Source organism: Salvelinus alpinus, chromosome 21 (assembly GCF_045679555.1).
Source record: "Salvelinus alpinus chromosome 21, SLU_Salpinus.1, whole genome shotgun sequence".
In the NCBI taxonomy this organism is placed as follows: Eukaryota; Metazoa; Chordata; class Actinopteri; order Salmoniformes; family Salmonidae; genus Salvelinus; species Salvelinus alpinus.
In genome coordinates, this window is record NC_092106.1 from 19246688 (window position 1) to 19263656 (window position 16969).

General features: G+C 45.0%; 1 protein-coding gene across 1 annotated transcript; it reads left to right on the forward strand.

Moving 5' to 3' along the window:
- The first annotated feature begins 161 nt into the window (after positions 1–161).
- Positions 162–16959, forward strand: LOC139547969 (RILP-like protein 1). Its single transcript, XM_071357217.1, has 8 exons — positions 162–919; positions 2137–2260; positions 9102–9223; positions 12476–12664; positions 13676–13845; positions 13979–14101; positions 14204–14302; positions 15395–16959. The coding sequence occupies exons 1-8, from the start codon at positions 554–556 to the stop codon at positions 15525–15527; spliced, it is 1326 nt and encodes a 441-aa protein (XP_071213318.1). The 5' UTR covers positions 162–553; the 3' UTR covers positions 15528–16959.
- The last annotated feature ends 10 nt before the right edge of the window (positions 16960–16969 follow it).

Sequence of the window (16969 nt, forward strand, 5' to 3'; positions counted from 1 at the left end):
AGGGCGGTGTACAATTGGCCCAGCGTCCGGGGTAGGCCACCGTTTTAAATAAGAACTTGTTCTTAACTGACTCGCCTAGTTAAATTAAGGTTAAATAACTCACTCCTATTACATTGGTCAGGAAAGTAGAAGGGATGTTGAGACAAACAAGCCGAGTGGGCAGAAATATTGGCGTCCAATCGACAGTACACTTTTGTTTTTTCAAGACATCTCGATGAGGAACTCGATGTTATTTTATTTGAATTGGGCCTCATTAATGTTCTAGACTAGGGTTAGGTAAAATGTGTGACGTATACTCGAATGAGGTTCAAGTTAGAACGGGTTTGTTCTCGTCTCTGACCAAGCATGCAACTCAGTCAAGTTCGAGCATAGGGTGACGATTTGACGAATGCATTAAGTTTAGATGCAGCAGCATATCGCCGTGTAGATAAGACACCTGTTTATTGCGAGAACGCTTTCGCTTTAATTGTGTTTCGGACTCTTTCGCCGGGGAACTATCATGTCACCGTGAGAACGACGTTCTTTTTGTTTCTGGGTTTCGATAGTAACTTGCATGCACACTTGTGCAATAATGGAGAAGGATTGCGGTAGAAACGATCAAAAGCAAGACGTCAAGACAGAGGTGTGTTTTGAAAGGACATGTTCAGCACTAACTGTGGATGATGTATACGAAATAGCTAAATTGATTGGCTCGGAAGTGGAAACACTTATTGACGGCTACGGTAAAGAGAGCGCCACAGGACTGGTGCCTAAAATTGTCAAAGTTCTAGAACTTTTGGAGAGCTTCGCATCGCGGAACCATGCACACAAGTCAAAAGAAGAAGACTTACTTAAAGCGTTCGAAACACTTAATGTACAGAAACAGAAGAAGACGAGAAATGTGAAAGAATGCGAAGAAAGCAAGAACGAAATACAACGGGTGAGTCGGTGGTAATAACATGGTAGTAACATGGGGCAGATAATACCTCCAGTGACGTATCGTTTCAATTAGCGGATTGTAACAACACTGAAGATATGTGATTTGGGGTTGCTGCTACAATGTAGCAATTGAATTGTTTTGACGGCTAGGGTACAATTTAATAACTACTACTTGCTGCACGTTAGCATGCCACGTTATTCATCATGCCCATTCAGTGGCAAGTGACAGCTCACAAAACATATTTGTTATCTGTGTGACACATTGTGTGTAGACCTACCACTGGCAACTATTCCCCCACACAGAGAAGGCTCCATTTTAGTTGTATTAGTAGCCTAAGTGAAATGTAGACTATATGTCGTTTCTGTTATGTAACATCACGGAATGGTGTGTTCAGAATGGACGCTCGTGCCATTGTCGTTATGATGTCCCTCGTGTGTTTTTATTGACAGGTCGCTATTGCCACAGTATGTATCACGGATTTCGGTTTTGATCAAATAAAAATTACATTAACTGCACTGTGCATTACGTGGGTCGAATGATGTAACAACGCAGAATTAAACAATAAAAGTCCCGTGCAATGGATTATGGTCAATGTAGTTAATTACCACATTTTCTGCAATAAGCTATGTAGAATATTGTCATGTTGGAAACTACAACTCCCTACTACATCGCACAGTTCGGTCTTGATCAGATGTATCTCTGGAGAAACTGTGCATTGTGCAGTGTTTAATATAAATGAACCCAGGCTATATCGCAGTATAATTAGGGAAGTCACTGTTATCTGGTCTGTGATCTCAACGATCATAGATTTGATATGATAAGAGGAAACATGTTGGTACTACAGTTTTCACTACACCACATGTCTATGCACCACACACCACACCATGGGCCCTGCTCATTACAACACGTTGTTTCTGTCTCACACCTGATTACACTGTCTGTTATTGGTCTTGTTGGCTTATTTTTCTCTTTCACTTGGAACATTCTTCAGCTAGCACTCTGTAGCTATCAATATCTTTGATTTAATTAGGAGCGTATTCTTCCTCACCACCAAGTACCTGTAGACTCCTCTGGTTGCAATGAGTTCACTAGAAGTCAATGGTTATGGGTACCATAGAAATATAATGACTAGAATGTCATTCTATTTCTATGGTGGGTATGCTGTGTGTCTCCTCCTATCCCAGAGTCTGTAACAGCTCCTCCTTGTCCCCCACCAGGAGGTGCAGGAGGAGGTGGAGAAGCAGAAGAGGAGGTGCGAGGAGCTGCAGGCCCAGGTATTGCATCTACAGATGGAGAATCAGGAGTTACAGAGCTGCCTGAGGGGCAACCATGTCCAGGAAGGTTGGTTTAAAACACATAAACACACATACACACACGCGATTGGCTTAAACAGCGGCCTTAAGGGCAACGAAATTTAGGGAGGTTGGTTGATATAGAACAGCCTTAAACATCTGCCTTAGGGGCCATGCTCAGGAAGGTTAGACCATGGTGCTTGCCTACGGAGCTGTGAGGGGAACGGCACCTCCGTACCTTCAGGCTCTGATCAGGCCCTACACCCAAACAAGGGCACTGCGTTCATCCACCTCTGGCCTGCTCGCCTCCCTACCTCTGAGGAAGTACAGTTCCCGCTCAGCCCAGTCAAAACTGTTCGCTGCTCTGGCACCCCAATGGTGGAACAAACTCCCTCACGACGCCAGGTCAGCGGAGTCAATCACCACCTTCCGGAGACACCTGAAACCCCACCTCTTTAAGGAATACCTAGGATAGGAGAAAGTAATCCTTCTAACCCCCCCCCCCCCCTTAAAAGAGTTAGATGCACTATTGTAAAGTGGTTGTTCCACTGGATATCATAAGGTGAATGCACCAATTTGTAAGTCGCTCTGGATAAGAGCGTCTGCTAAATGACTTAAATGTAAATGTAAATGTTAGTTTAAACATCTGCCTTAGCGGCAACCATGCTCAGGAAGGTTAGTTTAAACATCTGCCTTAGGGGCAACCATGCTCAGGAAGGTTAGTTTAAACATCTGCCTTAGGGGCAACCATGCTCAGGAAAGTTAGTTTAAACATCTGCCTTAGGGGCAACCATGCTCAGGAAAGTTAGTTTAAACATCTGCCTTAGGGGCAACCATGCTCAGGAAGGTTAGTTTAAACATCTGCCTTAGGGGCAACCATGCTCAGGAAGGTTAGTTTAAACATCTGCCTTAGGGGCAACCATGCTCAGGAAAGTTAGTTTAAACATCTGCCTTAGGGGCAACCATGCTCAGGAAAGTTAGTTTAAACATCTGCCTTAGGGGCAACCATGTCCAGGAAAGTTAGTTTAAACATCTGCCTTAGGGGCAACCATGCTCAGGAAAGTTAGTTTAAACATCTGCCTTAGGGGCAACTATGCTCAGGAAGGTTAGTTTAAACATCTGCCTTAGGGGCAACCATGCTCAGGAAAGTTAGTTTAAACATCTGCCTTAGGGGCAACCATGCTCAGGAAGGTTAGTTTAAACATCAGCCTTAGCGGCAACCATGCTCAGGAAAGTTAGTTTAAACATCTGCCTTAAGGGCAACCATGCTCAGGAAAGTTAGTTTAAACATCTGCCTTAGGGGCAACTATGCTCAGGAAGGTTAGTTTAAACATCTGCCTTAGAGGCAACCATGCTCAGGAAAGTTAGTTTAAACATCTGCCTTAGGGGCAACCATGCTCAGGAAAGTTAGTTTAAACATCTGCCTTAGGGGCAACCATGTCCAGGAAGGTTTGGGTATGGTACTTACCCTTTCTGTCATACATAATATATTACACACCTCTTAGAAACAATCCCCTTCTCACATGTGTGTATGCAAACATACTACCCACCACAACAGGTAAAATACCCCAAAGTAATGTGTGTCACGGGAATGGAGTTACTGCAAAGCTGGCTCAGAGTATTTACTTATGGTGGTAATCACACGGAAAAACATTGCTGACAGAAATTCCGGTGTTTGTTTATTTGGGAAGTGAATGTGTGACCGTAAATGTGACATTTGTTATGTAAATACTGAAAGACGAACAAAGCAGAAAAGATACAAATAAACTAATAGACTATAATAGACACGTATATTTGTATTATTACACTAATTTATTAAGTATTCGTAAGATATTCATTATTCATCTCGTCCCTGCTTAGTAGTCTATACTCTCGCTGCGCTATGGAAGCTGCTAAGAGCACCAACCCTAGTATCATACAACAAAATAGTATCACGACTCAGGATATGAACCAGATGCAGACACAGGAGGCGGATGGTTCGGTTCTCAGAATATTTATTATAACAAAGAGGCAGGCAAAAGGGCAGGCAGAGGTTCGTAGTCCAAGGCAGAGTCAAAAAAGGGACAGAACAGCAGACTCAGGCTCAGGATCAGGGCAGGCAGGGGCAACAAAAGACGAACAGCAGAGGGGCTAAGGACATTAGAGATGGGGAATGGACAAATAAAACGTGGGGAAAGTTTTTGAGACTCCATCCGGAGGGGCAGATCACGGGTGGACAGTCATACCCATTGTCCGGGCCGATAGCGGGGAGCCGGAGGCCGGTGATACCTGGAGGTGGTCGTAAGAAGAGCGGACAAACATCTGGGCCGAGGCTATGCTGACTTCTTCCTCTTGCTCAGGGAAGAGCGGGGGTTGGTAACCCAAGGAACACTCGAAGGGCGAGAGTCCAGTGGCCGAGCAGGGAAGGAGTTGCGGGCGTACTCCACCCACACAAGTTGCTGGCTCCAGGTGGTGGGTTTGGCAGAGACGAGGCAGCGAAGAGTAGTCTGATTAGCTCACTCTGATTAGCCGTTAGACTGGGGATGAAACCCGGAGGACAGGCTGGCCGATGATGCAATGAGGGTGCAGAATGCCTTCCAGAACCTGGACAAGAACTGAGGACCCCAAACGGAGACCATGTCGACCGGAAGTCCATAAATCCAGAAGACGTGCTGCACCATAAGCTGTCTCTTTGGCTGAGGGTAACTTTGGAAGGGGAATGAAATGTGCCACTTTGGAAAACCTATCCACCACAGTAAGGATGGTGGTGTTGCCATCAGACAGAGGGAGACCAGTGACAAAGTCCAGGGATATATGGGACCAGTGGCAATGAGGAACAGGGAATGGTTGAAGGAGGCCAGCCGGAGCTTGCCGCAGAGTCATGTTCTGTGTGCACACTGTGCAGGCGCCAACGAATGCGGAGACGTCCGGAACCATGGTGGGCCACCAAAAACGTTGGTGGAAGAAAGCCAGGGTCCGGCGAGAGCCGGGATGACAGGTGAGTTTAGAGGAATGGCTCCATTCCAGGACCGGGCCGAATCTGGGATGAACATCTGGTTAGCCGCCCCCTCCCCGGGGTCTGGCTGGGAACGTGGCCCCTTGCGGACCCGGTTCTTAATACCCCAGACTAGTGTAGCTGCTAGACAGGAGGTAGGGAGGATGGTCTCAGTGTCAGATGGTGTAGCAGCGGAACTATACAGGCGGAAGAGGGCGTCAGGCTTCACATTCTTGAACCCAGGGCAGTAGGCAATGGTAAAATTGAATCGAGTGAATAACAGAGCCCAACGAGCTTGCCTTGAGTTGAGCACATGGCGGTGCGAAGATATTCCCAATTCTTACAATCGGTCCACACTAAGAATGGATGTTCCTTCCCTTCGAGCCAGTGCCTTCACTCCTCCAGTGCCATCTTGACCGCAATAAGTTCCCGATTTCCCACATCATAGTTCCTCTCAGCGAAATTGAGACGATGGGAGAGGAATGCGCCTGGATGCAGCTTTTGGTCCTGGACAGAACGCTGGGACAGGACGGACCCCACTCCAATGTCCGAGGCGTCAACCTCCACCACAAACTGACGGGACGTGTCCGGATGGATTAGGATGAGGGCTGTGGTGAAACGGTGCTTCAGATCCAGAAACGCCCGGTCAGTAGCTGGGGATCACATGAACGGAACCTTGGGAGAGGGGAGTGCAGAGAGGGGGGAGGCCACGGTAGAAATGAGCAAATCCCAGGAAACATTGCAGCTGGACTCTGGATGTGGGTTGGGGCCAATCCACCACAGCTTTCACCTTGTCAGGATCCATCTGGTTCTCCAGGAGGCACTGGAGGACTTGTCAGACATTGCGAACATGCTCTTGAGCCGCCAGGGAAAAGACAAAGATGTTGTTGAGATAGACAAACACAAACCGGATAGACAAACACAAACCAACATGTCACAGAGCACATCGTTGACCAGGGCCTGGAACACTGCGGGAGCGTTGGCCAGACCAAACGGCATAACCAGGTACTCGTTGTGTCCGCTAGCCGTGTTGAAGGCTGTCTTCCACTAGTCTCATTCCCGTATCCGAACCAGGTGATGGGTGTTCTGAAGGTCACCCCCTGGAGAAGCTCGAAAGCCGAGGAGTGGTAGTGGGTAACAATTCTTTACAGTGATGTCATTGAGGCCCCGGTAGTCAATACATGGGTGCAGGGTTTTGTCCTTCTTTTCCACAAAGCAAAACAATGCACCGACAGGGGAGGCAGGAGGACGCATGATCCTGGCAGCTAGGGAGTCCTTAATGTATACCTCCATGGTCTTGGTCTCCGGGCCAGACAGGGAATAAAGCCAACCCCGAGGTGGCGTGGTGCCCGAGAGGAGGTCAATAGCGCAATCACAGTGTCGATGCAGAGGAAGGGATGTGGCACAAGCTTTGCTGAAAACCTCCCGGAGGTCCTGGTACCGAGGCTTTTCCCAAGCCCGCAGAAGGGTGTCCCAGGGCAGGCTGCGCCGCCTTAAGGCAATGTGCATGGCAGAACGGACTCCAACCCAGGATAGAACTAGTAGCCCAGTCGATCAGGGGGTTGTGCCTCTGGAGCCATGAAAATCCCAAAACCACAAGTGTATGAGGAGATGCAATTAGTAGAAACTGTAGGGACTCACTGTGATTACCCGACACTTGCAGGTTAATGGGAACCGTACTGTGAGTAACCCTGCCAATGGAGTGTCCTTCAAAGCTCTGGCGTCCATGGGAATGGAGTTGAGTAGAGATTCCCAGCTCAGATACCAGGGTAGCATCCATGAAGCTCTCATCAGCCCCAGAGTCAATGAGCACCCGAAGACATTTTGACCGACCACCCCACAGCAGGAGTGGAACAGCATGGAGAGGAGTACAAGTAATGGGAGTTTGGAGACTCCCTGTATGGCCCACTATCGTACCCGTACCTACTGATGAGCCTGTTCTTTTACTGGACAGGTGGCTATGTAATGTCCTGTAGTACAACAATACAGGCAACTGTTGAAGCTCAGCCTGCGAAAACGTTCGCTAGGAGACAATCTAGCCCTGCCCAGTTGCATGGGCTCAGGAGGAGACGAGTCGCCGAGGGGCTCGGGTGATTTCGGATTCTCTCAGGAATGCAGGCGTCGGGGACTTCCGGGGTTCTTCGGAGGCGAGGGAGAAAACGTGGACGAGCGAGTGTGGCTGAGAACAGAACTCCTCTCTCTCCTGCGTTCCCGTAGGTGCCCATCAATCCTTATATTCAAGGCTATGAGGGAGTCGAGGTCTCTGGGTAACTCCCGGACTGTGAGTTCGTCTTTGATTTCCTCCGATAATCCATGAAGGAAGGTGTCAAACAGGTACTCCAGATTCCAGGCCCTCTCGGTGGACAGCATCCAAAAGTGAACCACGTAGTCAGCCACACTGCGGAAGTCTTGACTCAGACGAGGTAGCTTCCAAGCCGCCTCTCTCCGGACACCGGGGATTCGAACACATTCCTTAGCTCCACCACAAAATCCTCCAGACTAAGGCAAAAGGCGGATTGTTGATCCCAAACTGCCGTAGCCCAGGCGAGCGCCCTTACAGACATCAGCGTTATAAGATATGCTATTTTCGACTGATCCGAATGAAACAAAGAGGGATGTACCTCAAAGATGAGGGAGCACTGGGAGAGAAACGCCCAGCAGGTTCCAGGATCTCCAGCATAGCGCTCCGGAGGAGATAAGTGGGGTTCTCGGGAAGCCGGGGTAGGCTGGGGAGAAGCGTCTGGGGTGTTACTGTAATGGCTTGTTGCCCAGTTGATAATCCTTGGAATTGCTCCAGCAATGTAGTGAAAGTGTGGTAGTGGCATTCCGCCAAGATCTGGAATCCTTCCATAAGGTTTTGGAGTACCTCTTCGTGTCTTCTAATGGCGGCTCCTTGGAAGGAGACAGCATTGTGGAGCTGGTCCGAGTCTGCTGGGTCAGTCAGGGCCAGTTCGTACTATCACGACTCAGGATATGACCCAGATGCAAACACAAGAGGCGGATGGTTCGGTTCTCAGAATATTTATTATAACAAGGGGGCAGGCGAAGGGCAGGTCGTGGGTAGGCAGAGGTTCGTAGTCCAAGGCTACGAAATGGGACAGAATGGCAGGCAGGCTCTCATTTTGTTTTATTTATAAAAAGGTATAGAAAATTGTGGACCCCCTGCAGTACCTCTACGGGCCCCAGCCATACTACACGCTGAAACCAGTTTTCCCACCAAGAGGTCCATGTTAGCTGCTTGTTGTTAAGTTTAATTGCACCAGTTTGGCCTAGGAACATTAGTGTCTCCAATGTCCATCCAAATTAAAACGCCATAGCTCCTGTGATCCTGAGTGGCGCAGCGGTCTAAGGCACTGCAGACCTGGGTTCGATCCCGGGCTGTATCACTACAGGCCGTGATTGGGAGTCCCATAGGGCGACGCACAATTGGCCCAGCGTCGTCCGGGTTAGGGGAGGGTTTGGCCGGGGTAGGCCGTCATTGTAAATAAGAATTTGTTCTTAACTGACTTTCCTAGTTAAATAAAGGTTAAATAAAATAATCTCCACCATAGGTTATGTATCAGTCATTACACGTCCAGAGTAGTGTGTCTGAATCAACAGGTATAAACCAGACTGCTTAAAGATGACCATGTGCTGAAGGATAATCCTTAAGTGTCTTTACTGTTTAACCACAGACCTTAAGATACACTCCACTGAGCAGCTTTGGCTGGGGACTTAGTGCTGACCGACTGTTGATGGTTGATGAACTACTGGGACATGTTCATTAGGGACTTCCTGGACATTAATTTCCGTTTTCCGTTGCGCTTTTATTTCTTTACTTTTATTTTTTGTGCCCTAATGTGTTGTCTCTGTACCGTCTGTTGACCATTGAAAACCCACAGTGATGATATTGTATTGTTGTGGTCCTGTGTTCCAGACCGTGTCCAACGGCAGGAGCGGGAGGTGATGCTGAAACTGAAGGAGGTGGTTGACAAGCAGAGAGATGAGTTGAGGGCCAAAGCACAGCAGATAGCCAGCGTGTCTAAAGAGGTGGAGGCGGTAAGGACAAGAAGACTACATGTACAGTCTATCTGAATACGAGTGTACCCAGACACGCTTCAGTGCCCACGCACGCACACTCACACACACACACACCGGTTATTGGAGGACCAAAAAAAGCAGATACCGATTAATTGGGCGATTTATTTATTTATTTATTTGTAGCAATGACAATTACAACAATACTGAATGAACACTTTTATTTTAACTTAATATAATACATCAATAAAATAAATTTTGCCTCAAATAAATAATCAAACATATTCAATTTGGTTTAAATAATGCAAAAACAAAGTGTTGGAGAAGAAAGTAAAAGTGCAATATGTGCCATTTAAAAAAGCTAACATTTAAGTTCCTTGCTCAGAACATGAGAACATATGAAAGCTGGTGGTTCCTTTAAACATGAGTCTTCAATATTCCCAGGTAATAAGTTTTAGGTTGTAGTTATTATAGGAATTATAGGACTATTTATCTCTATACCATTTGTATTTAATATACCTTTGACTATTGGATGTTCTTATAGGCAGTATTGCCAGTGTAACAGTATAGCTTCCGTCCCTCGCCTCACCCCTACCTGGGCTCGAACCAGGAACACATCGATAACAGCCACCCTCGAAGCATCGTTACCCATCGCTCCACAAAAGCCGCGGCCCTTGCAAGGGGAACAACTACTTCAAGGTCTCAGAGCGAGTGACGTCACCGATTGAAACGCTATTAGCGCGCACCCCGCTAACTAGCTAGCCATTTCACATCGGTTACACCCGAAAAGCACGAAGTGCTGTTTGAATGAATGGTTACGAGCCTGCTGCTATCAAATATCAAATCATAGACTTAATTATAACATAATAACACACAGAAATACGAGCCTTAGGTCATTAATATGGTCAAATCCGGAAACTATCATTTCGAAAACAAAACGTTTATTCTTTCAGTGAAATACGGAACCGTTCCGTATTTTATCTAACGGGTGGCATCCATAAGTCTAAATATTCCTGTTACATTGCACAACATTCAATGTTATGTCATAATTACGTAAAATTCTGGCAAATTAGTTCACAACGAGCCAGGCGGCCCAAACTGTTGCATATATACCCTGACTCTGCGTGCAACAAGTGACACAATTTCCCTGGTTTAATATTGCCTGCTAAACTGGATTTCTTTTAACTAAATATGCAGGTTTAAAAATATATACTTCTGTGTATTGATTTTTAGAAAGGCATTGATGTTTATGGTTAGGTACATTCGTGCATCGATTGTGCTTTTTTCGCAAATTTGCTTTTGTTAAATCATCCCCTGTTTGGCGAAGTTGGCTGTTAGGAAGAAATAGTCGTCACACAGTTCGCAACGAGCCAGGCGGCCCAAACTGCAGGCATATACCCTGACTCAGTTGCACAGAACGCAAGAGAAGTGACACAATTTCCCTAGTTAAAAGAAATTCATGTTAGCACGCAATATTAACTAAATATGCAGGTTTAAAAATATATACTTGTGAATTGATTTTAAGAAAGGCGTTGATGTTTATGGTGAAGTACACATTGGTGCAACGACAGTGCTTTTTTTGCGAATGCGCTTGTTAAATCACCCGTTTGGCGAAGTAGGCTATGATTCAATGATAAATTAACAGGCACCACATTGATTATATGCAACGCAAGACAAGCTAGATAACTAGTAATATCATCAACCATGTGTTAACTAGTGATTATGTTAAGATTGATTGTTTTTCATAAGATGCGTTTAATGCATCTTGCATAACAAGTTGTCAGCCTGCCACGCAGTCTCCTCGTGGAGAGCAATGTAATCGGCCATGATCGGTGTCCAAAAATGCCGATTACCGATTGTTATGAAAACTTGAAATCGGCCCTAATTAATCGGCCATTCCGATTAATCGGTCGACCTCTACTCAGAACAGCCTCAATTCGTCGGGGCATGAACTCTACAGGGTATCGAAAGCGTTCCACAGGGATCCTGGCCTATGTTGACTCTAATGCTTCCCACAGTTGTGTCAAGTTTGCTGGATGTACTTTGGGTGGTGGACCATTCTTGATACACACAGGAAACTGTTAAGCATGAAACACCGAGCAGCGTTGCAGTTCTTGACACACTGAAATGGGTGCGCCTGGCACCCACTACCATACCCCGTTCAAATGCACTTAAATATTTTGTCTTTCCCATTCACCCTCTCAATGGCACACATACAACATCCATGTCTCAATTGTCTCAAGGCTTAAAAATAATTATTTAACATATCTCCTCCCCTTCATCTACACTGATTGAAGTGAATTTAACAAGTGACATCAATAAGGGATCATAGCTTTCACCTGGATTCACCTGGTCAGTCTATGTCATGGAAAGATCATGTTTTGTACACTCAGTGTACATTCATGCTACACACACATCACAACTGCTACTACCAGATTTTTGTTATGATTGCTTAGTACTGCACAATTCAAACACTTGCCCCCCAATCCTCCCTTCCCCAAAACACTTGTAAATATTGGACTATAAATTGTGTATTATACTTATGCTAAAATGATTATTCTATTCTACTGAGCCATTTTACTTTACGTTCGTATTCTTATCTTTTATTATTTATTGTTGTTGCATTGTCAAAAGGAACCTGCAAGTAAGCATTTCATTGGACGGTGTATACCACGTGTACATACGACTAATAAAACATGATACTGAAACAGTACTGATATAGTTGTTATGGGTTTGTGCTGAGCATCACCCACATCTTGGAGACAAGTCTGGGCCATGACTCCACTCCCTTATTCACAGCAGCTCTCTCTGTCACACAGTAATGGTTTTAAACTCCAGCTCGAGCTGGGTGTGTTTGTTGATGTTTCTAGGCTTTTCACCTTACCTAGAACCCTAGGCCTCCTAAATGAAGTTTGCTCAAAATGATGCTTGAACATGTTTTTCTGTTCATGGGAGTAACCCCCTGTGTTTGTCTAATATGGTCCTCTCCTCTTGCTCCCAATGAGTCCCTGCACCCCCACAAAGGCCTGCTATGATATCTAGCATATCATATCATCGGCCTGGATGTGAATGAGTGTATATGTATGTAATATGAGTGTTATGTTAATGTGTTGTTACATACCTGTGTGTGTGTGTGTGTGTGTGTGTGTGTGTGTGTGTGTGTGTGTGTGTGTGTGTGTGTGTGTGTGTGTGTGTGTGTGTGTGTGTGTGTGTGTGTGTGTGTGTGTGTGTGTGTGTGTGTGTGTGTGTGTATATATATATACATACATACAGCTGCAGGAGCAGTTGGAGCGCTTCATGAAGATGAATGGGGAGCTGAGACACAAGCAGAGCATCGTTACGGCCCAGGTGAAGAATGCTGTGGAGAGGAAGGCTGACATGGAGGCAGACCTCCGAGAGAAACAGAAAGAGATAGAACGCCTCACCACCCAGCTGGAAAAGGCCAACGCTGCTGCTGGCACGGTAAGAAGTGTCTATGTGAAAGCGGTGGGGTGCGTGTGTGTGCATGCATGGTGTGGAGGGTTGTATGTGTGTGGATGGGTGGCTCTGTGTGTGTAAAGGTGTGTTTGTCCCTTGTTGAAAGGCAAGGGTTCATTTCCATTTTTGAATTGGCCTTGGACCTTCATATTATATTTAAGCAAAAAGTCCCGAGGGGGTGTGGTTTGTTGGCCATATACCACAAATCCCTAAAGTGCATTATCGCTATTATAAACTGGTTACCAACATACATGGAACAGTAAACAAGTACTTTTGAGTCATACTTGTGGTATATTGTCTGATATACACACAGTTGAAATGCTGTTTCAGCCAATCAGTATCCAGGACCCAAAGTACCAAGTTTATAATACTACATAAACATTAGTCATGCAGTGTGGTGTATTCTGACTCACTTTACTGACTTGTTTGTTACACCTTGTTGTCATTTCTCTAGAGAACTTTTAGTGTCCTGCCCTCTCCCTCAGTTTATTTTGTAGCTGAACTTTAATCTTTGAACAGTTGTCACTGTCCTCTCTCTGCCAAGTCTTACACTTGGCCTTTGTTTTCTTTAAACTCTTCACCCTGTAAAAGAAACTGTAGCCATTTTGAAATATTTGTTATGACTAAGATAAGAGAAATGAAGGTAATATGTGTGACTTTCCTCTCTGACAAAGGAGTTAACTCATTGTTGTGAGAGGAAACAGCGTTGGCACAAGATGTACATGTATGTATTGTCCACCTACAGTATAATGTGACTAAGAAATCTCACTACAAGAAACATTTTGTCTTGTTACTTTGTAATAGTCACACATTTTGCCAAATCTCATCATTTTGATGGGTATTATGCTTTTAGACAATTTCAAAGACTGTAAAGTTCACTAAATGTGTTATACCAGGTGAACAACAACATTTTGTTTCCCTTAGCCATAAAACACATGACTGTTGTTACATTAAGTAAATTGTGATAGTGTACCTATGTTTTCTCCACCCCAACAGGCCAATCCGTGTAAGACAGAAGTGGACCTGACTGACAAGCTGGTGATAGACCTGAAAGATCCCAACAGACCCTGTTTCACCAAGCAGGAGGTCAGAGAGATGCTGACAGAGAGGAACGAGCTCAAAGCCAACCTGTTCCTGGTGCAGGAGGAACTCTCCTACTACCAAAGGTAGGTACTATGGGTTTCATACCTTTTATGGGTGTGTATGTATGTGTTTACATGTTTGTTTGTTTGTGTTTGTCTAGTTTCATACCTGTGTGTGTATGTACTGACGTGTGTGTCATTTGTGTCATCCTCACAGGGAGATCCTGAATGATGAGCGGTGTCCAGGATTCTTGCTGGACGCTGTACGTTCTGCCATAAAGAAACAGAAAACTGTCATCAAGGCCAAGATGTTGGGCATGCCAGAGGACGAATGCAGCAGGTGACACTGACACACAAACACACACACGGGTACACACACACACCCACACACACAAACACAAAGACGCAGTGCTGACTTTGTGGATGTGCTTTCCTTAAACAGTGATGAGGAGAAAGGACCCCTGTTTGAGAGGAGAGCAGAGACAGAAACCGAGACAGATAGCACTGACAGCAAACCACAAGAGTCTCGCATCAGGAACCTGTAAGTACTACTGGCCTGTTTTTGCTAATGTAAACAACACATCTATTAACATAGCTATTTACATACAGAAATGTAAACATGTTTAAAGCACATTTACAACATTCAAAGAAACCCAATCAGGAGATAGTTCTAGAAATATAGTATGAATAGTTGCCTGTTACAATGTTGTTACTCTGCTAAACTGATGCAGGACCTTGTTCTGTTGGAGAATTCCTGCAAAAGCCTGATTTGTAATGACAATGAGCCTCAGTTAACTATGCAGTTCCCTACCATAACCCTTACTTCGAGGCCACTGATTGGCTAGGCAAATTTGAGGCAGGTCTGTGGTTGGTTTGACAGGTTTGGCTTCTTTCATAGGCCTCCAGCATGCATCAATCGTTCCATCAACTTGTGGCTATGTCCTGAATCCTGATTATATTGTCTGTCTATGTTAAACTACCTCTGGACTCCTGATAATACTGTTGTGTGTCTATGTTTACCTCAAGGCAGACATTCAAACACATGCTGCAGCTCTGTTCACTGTTCTGCTTTTACTTTCAATGTATAACTTTCACAGCACCTGCTGATGCCTCTGACTAGGCTCATTAATATAAACATAGACTACTCCCCCTTGTGGTGTAACTAGGGACTACCTCATATCTACAGAATGTAGTACTTACTACATGTTTTTATTTTTATTTTTTATTTTATTTCACCTTTATTTAACCAGGTAGGCCAGTTGGCCAGGTAGGCCAGTTGAGAAGTTCTCATTTACAACTGCGACCTGACCAAGATAAAGCAAAGCAGTGCGACACATTTAACAACACAGAGTTACACATGGAATAAACAAACGTAATAAATTGAAATATATACACAAAAAGACGAAAAATACAAAATGGAAGCGATCTCAGAAACCCTGACCAGAACCACATCTCACATGCACGCTTACCGTTTAATGATCACAGTCGGTCACAAGAGACTATGCGGCATATAACCTTTCAGACAATATCTCTGACCTGTGACCTGTGTTGTTTTCTCTCCTCCTGTGTGTACCTTTAGTTTCTTCTGGTTGTGAGTTAGTATAGCTGATCCTAGACCTGTGTTGTCTCCTAGCTTTGGCTTCCTGACACGCTCCGGCAGCAACCACAGCAGCCGTAGTCCCAGTGAAAACAACGCTGCTTCTTCCTGGGAAATCATCGACGACACTGACAACACTGCGGAGACAGAACCCCGACAATCACCATAACAACCCTCAACACCCGTCCAACTACACTTGTCCTCCATTCTGTTCAGTTTTCACAGGATGTTTCATACTGGTTAGGTCTCCACAGCAGCCCTAAGAAAGGAAGAGCCTTCTCTCATGCCTTCCTTCTTTATTTGTTATTACCCCCTCGTTCGTGCTCTGTATACCTTTCTCTTCCTCTTCCTCTCTCTTTCTCTCCCTCTGTTTCTCTCAGGAATAGGTTCAGAATGGTGAGATGGCCAACTGTACACTTTGCATTGACAATAACTGTGCAGGACATTATTAAGAGGGACTTTTTTTAACGGATAATGCTTTTGTAATTGTTTTAGTATTTGTATTCAACATTATAGTGATGTGTATTGGTATGTAACCATCTACAACAAATCTCTGAAGCAAATTTGTATTGAGATATTTTAACAAATATTTTTAGCCAAAGATACCAAGATATATACAGTATATATATTTTTTTAAATAAATTTTAGCCCCTTTTCTCCCCAATTTTCGTGGTATCCAATCGCTAGTAATTACTATCTTGTCTCATCGCTACAACTCCCGTACGGGCTCGGGAGAGACGAAGGTCGAAAGTCATGCGTCCTCCGAAGCACAACCCAACCAACCAGCCTGGGCACGAACCCAGAGACTCTGGTGGCGCAGCTAGCGCTGCGATGCAGTTCCCTAGACCACTGCGCCACCCGGGAGGCCTACCAAGATATATTTTGAACACAGCAATCATTAGTCATTGCAGGAACACACATGGTGGACTTCTATGTGTTTAACATTTGACCTAGTGTGGGTGTTTTTGGTGTGTTTTGGGGTTGCTGTAATTCTTACAATCTGTGACGGACTTGGACATAGTGTGAGTTATAGAAAACCTTTTGCCACAGAGTAACAGTCATTTATTGATTAGAATTTATATTCTTAACCATCAGCTCTTACATTTTTGATAGAATCCTATTATGAGTTCAACCATGTCTTCCCTAGGACCATGAATTGAGCATTGGGGTTGGTTGTTATGCATGTGGCTGCCAAGTGTGCGTGTGTGCACGCCTGTCTCTGTGTGTGTGTGTGTGTTCACTGAGACACCAGCCCCTGTAAGTTAGTTGCTGCACTTACAGAGGAAATGTGTGTTTCCTTGGGGGTAAATGGGAGATGGTGTGTGTGTGCCGTCACTATCCTTCCATCTGACCATATCGTTAAACAAACACACACAGAAACACACACCTACAACAATGGCTGCCCCCTCCCATAACTTATCGGTACTCAGACATCTGACTCTGACGTAGTTTTCTGACATTCTAAATGAATGCTGCTGGTGATAGTGTTAAATGACGTATTTTCCTACAAACTGTATGTACATGTTCTTTTTGTAAGCATGACTATTTTTAAACGGAGAAGCCTTTGAGCTATAAAAACCAAATAAATATCTGAATTGAAATCAGAAGTGT

Coding starts and splice junctions, on each gene's coding strand:
- LOC139547969 (XM_071357217.1), top strand. CDS start 554: ATGCACACTTGTGCAATAATGGAGAAGGATTGCGGTAGAAACGATCAA. Junction 920..2,136: donor GCAAGAACGAAATACAACGG/GTGAGTCGGTGG, acceptor GTCCCCCACCAG/GAGGTGCAGGAGGAGGTGGA. Junction 12,665..13,675: donor CCAACGCTGCTGCTGGCACG/GTAAGAAGTGTC, acceptor CCACCCCAACAG/GCCAATCCGTGTAAGACAGA.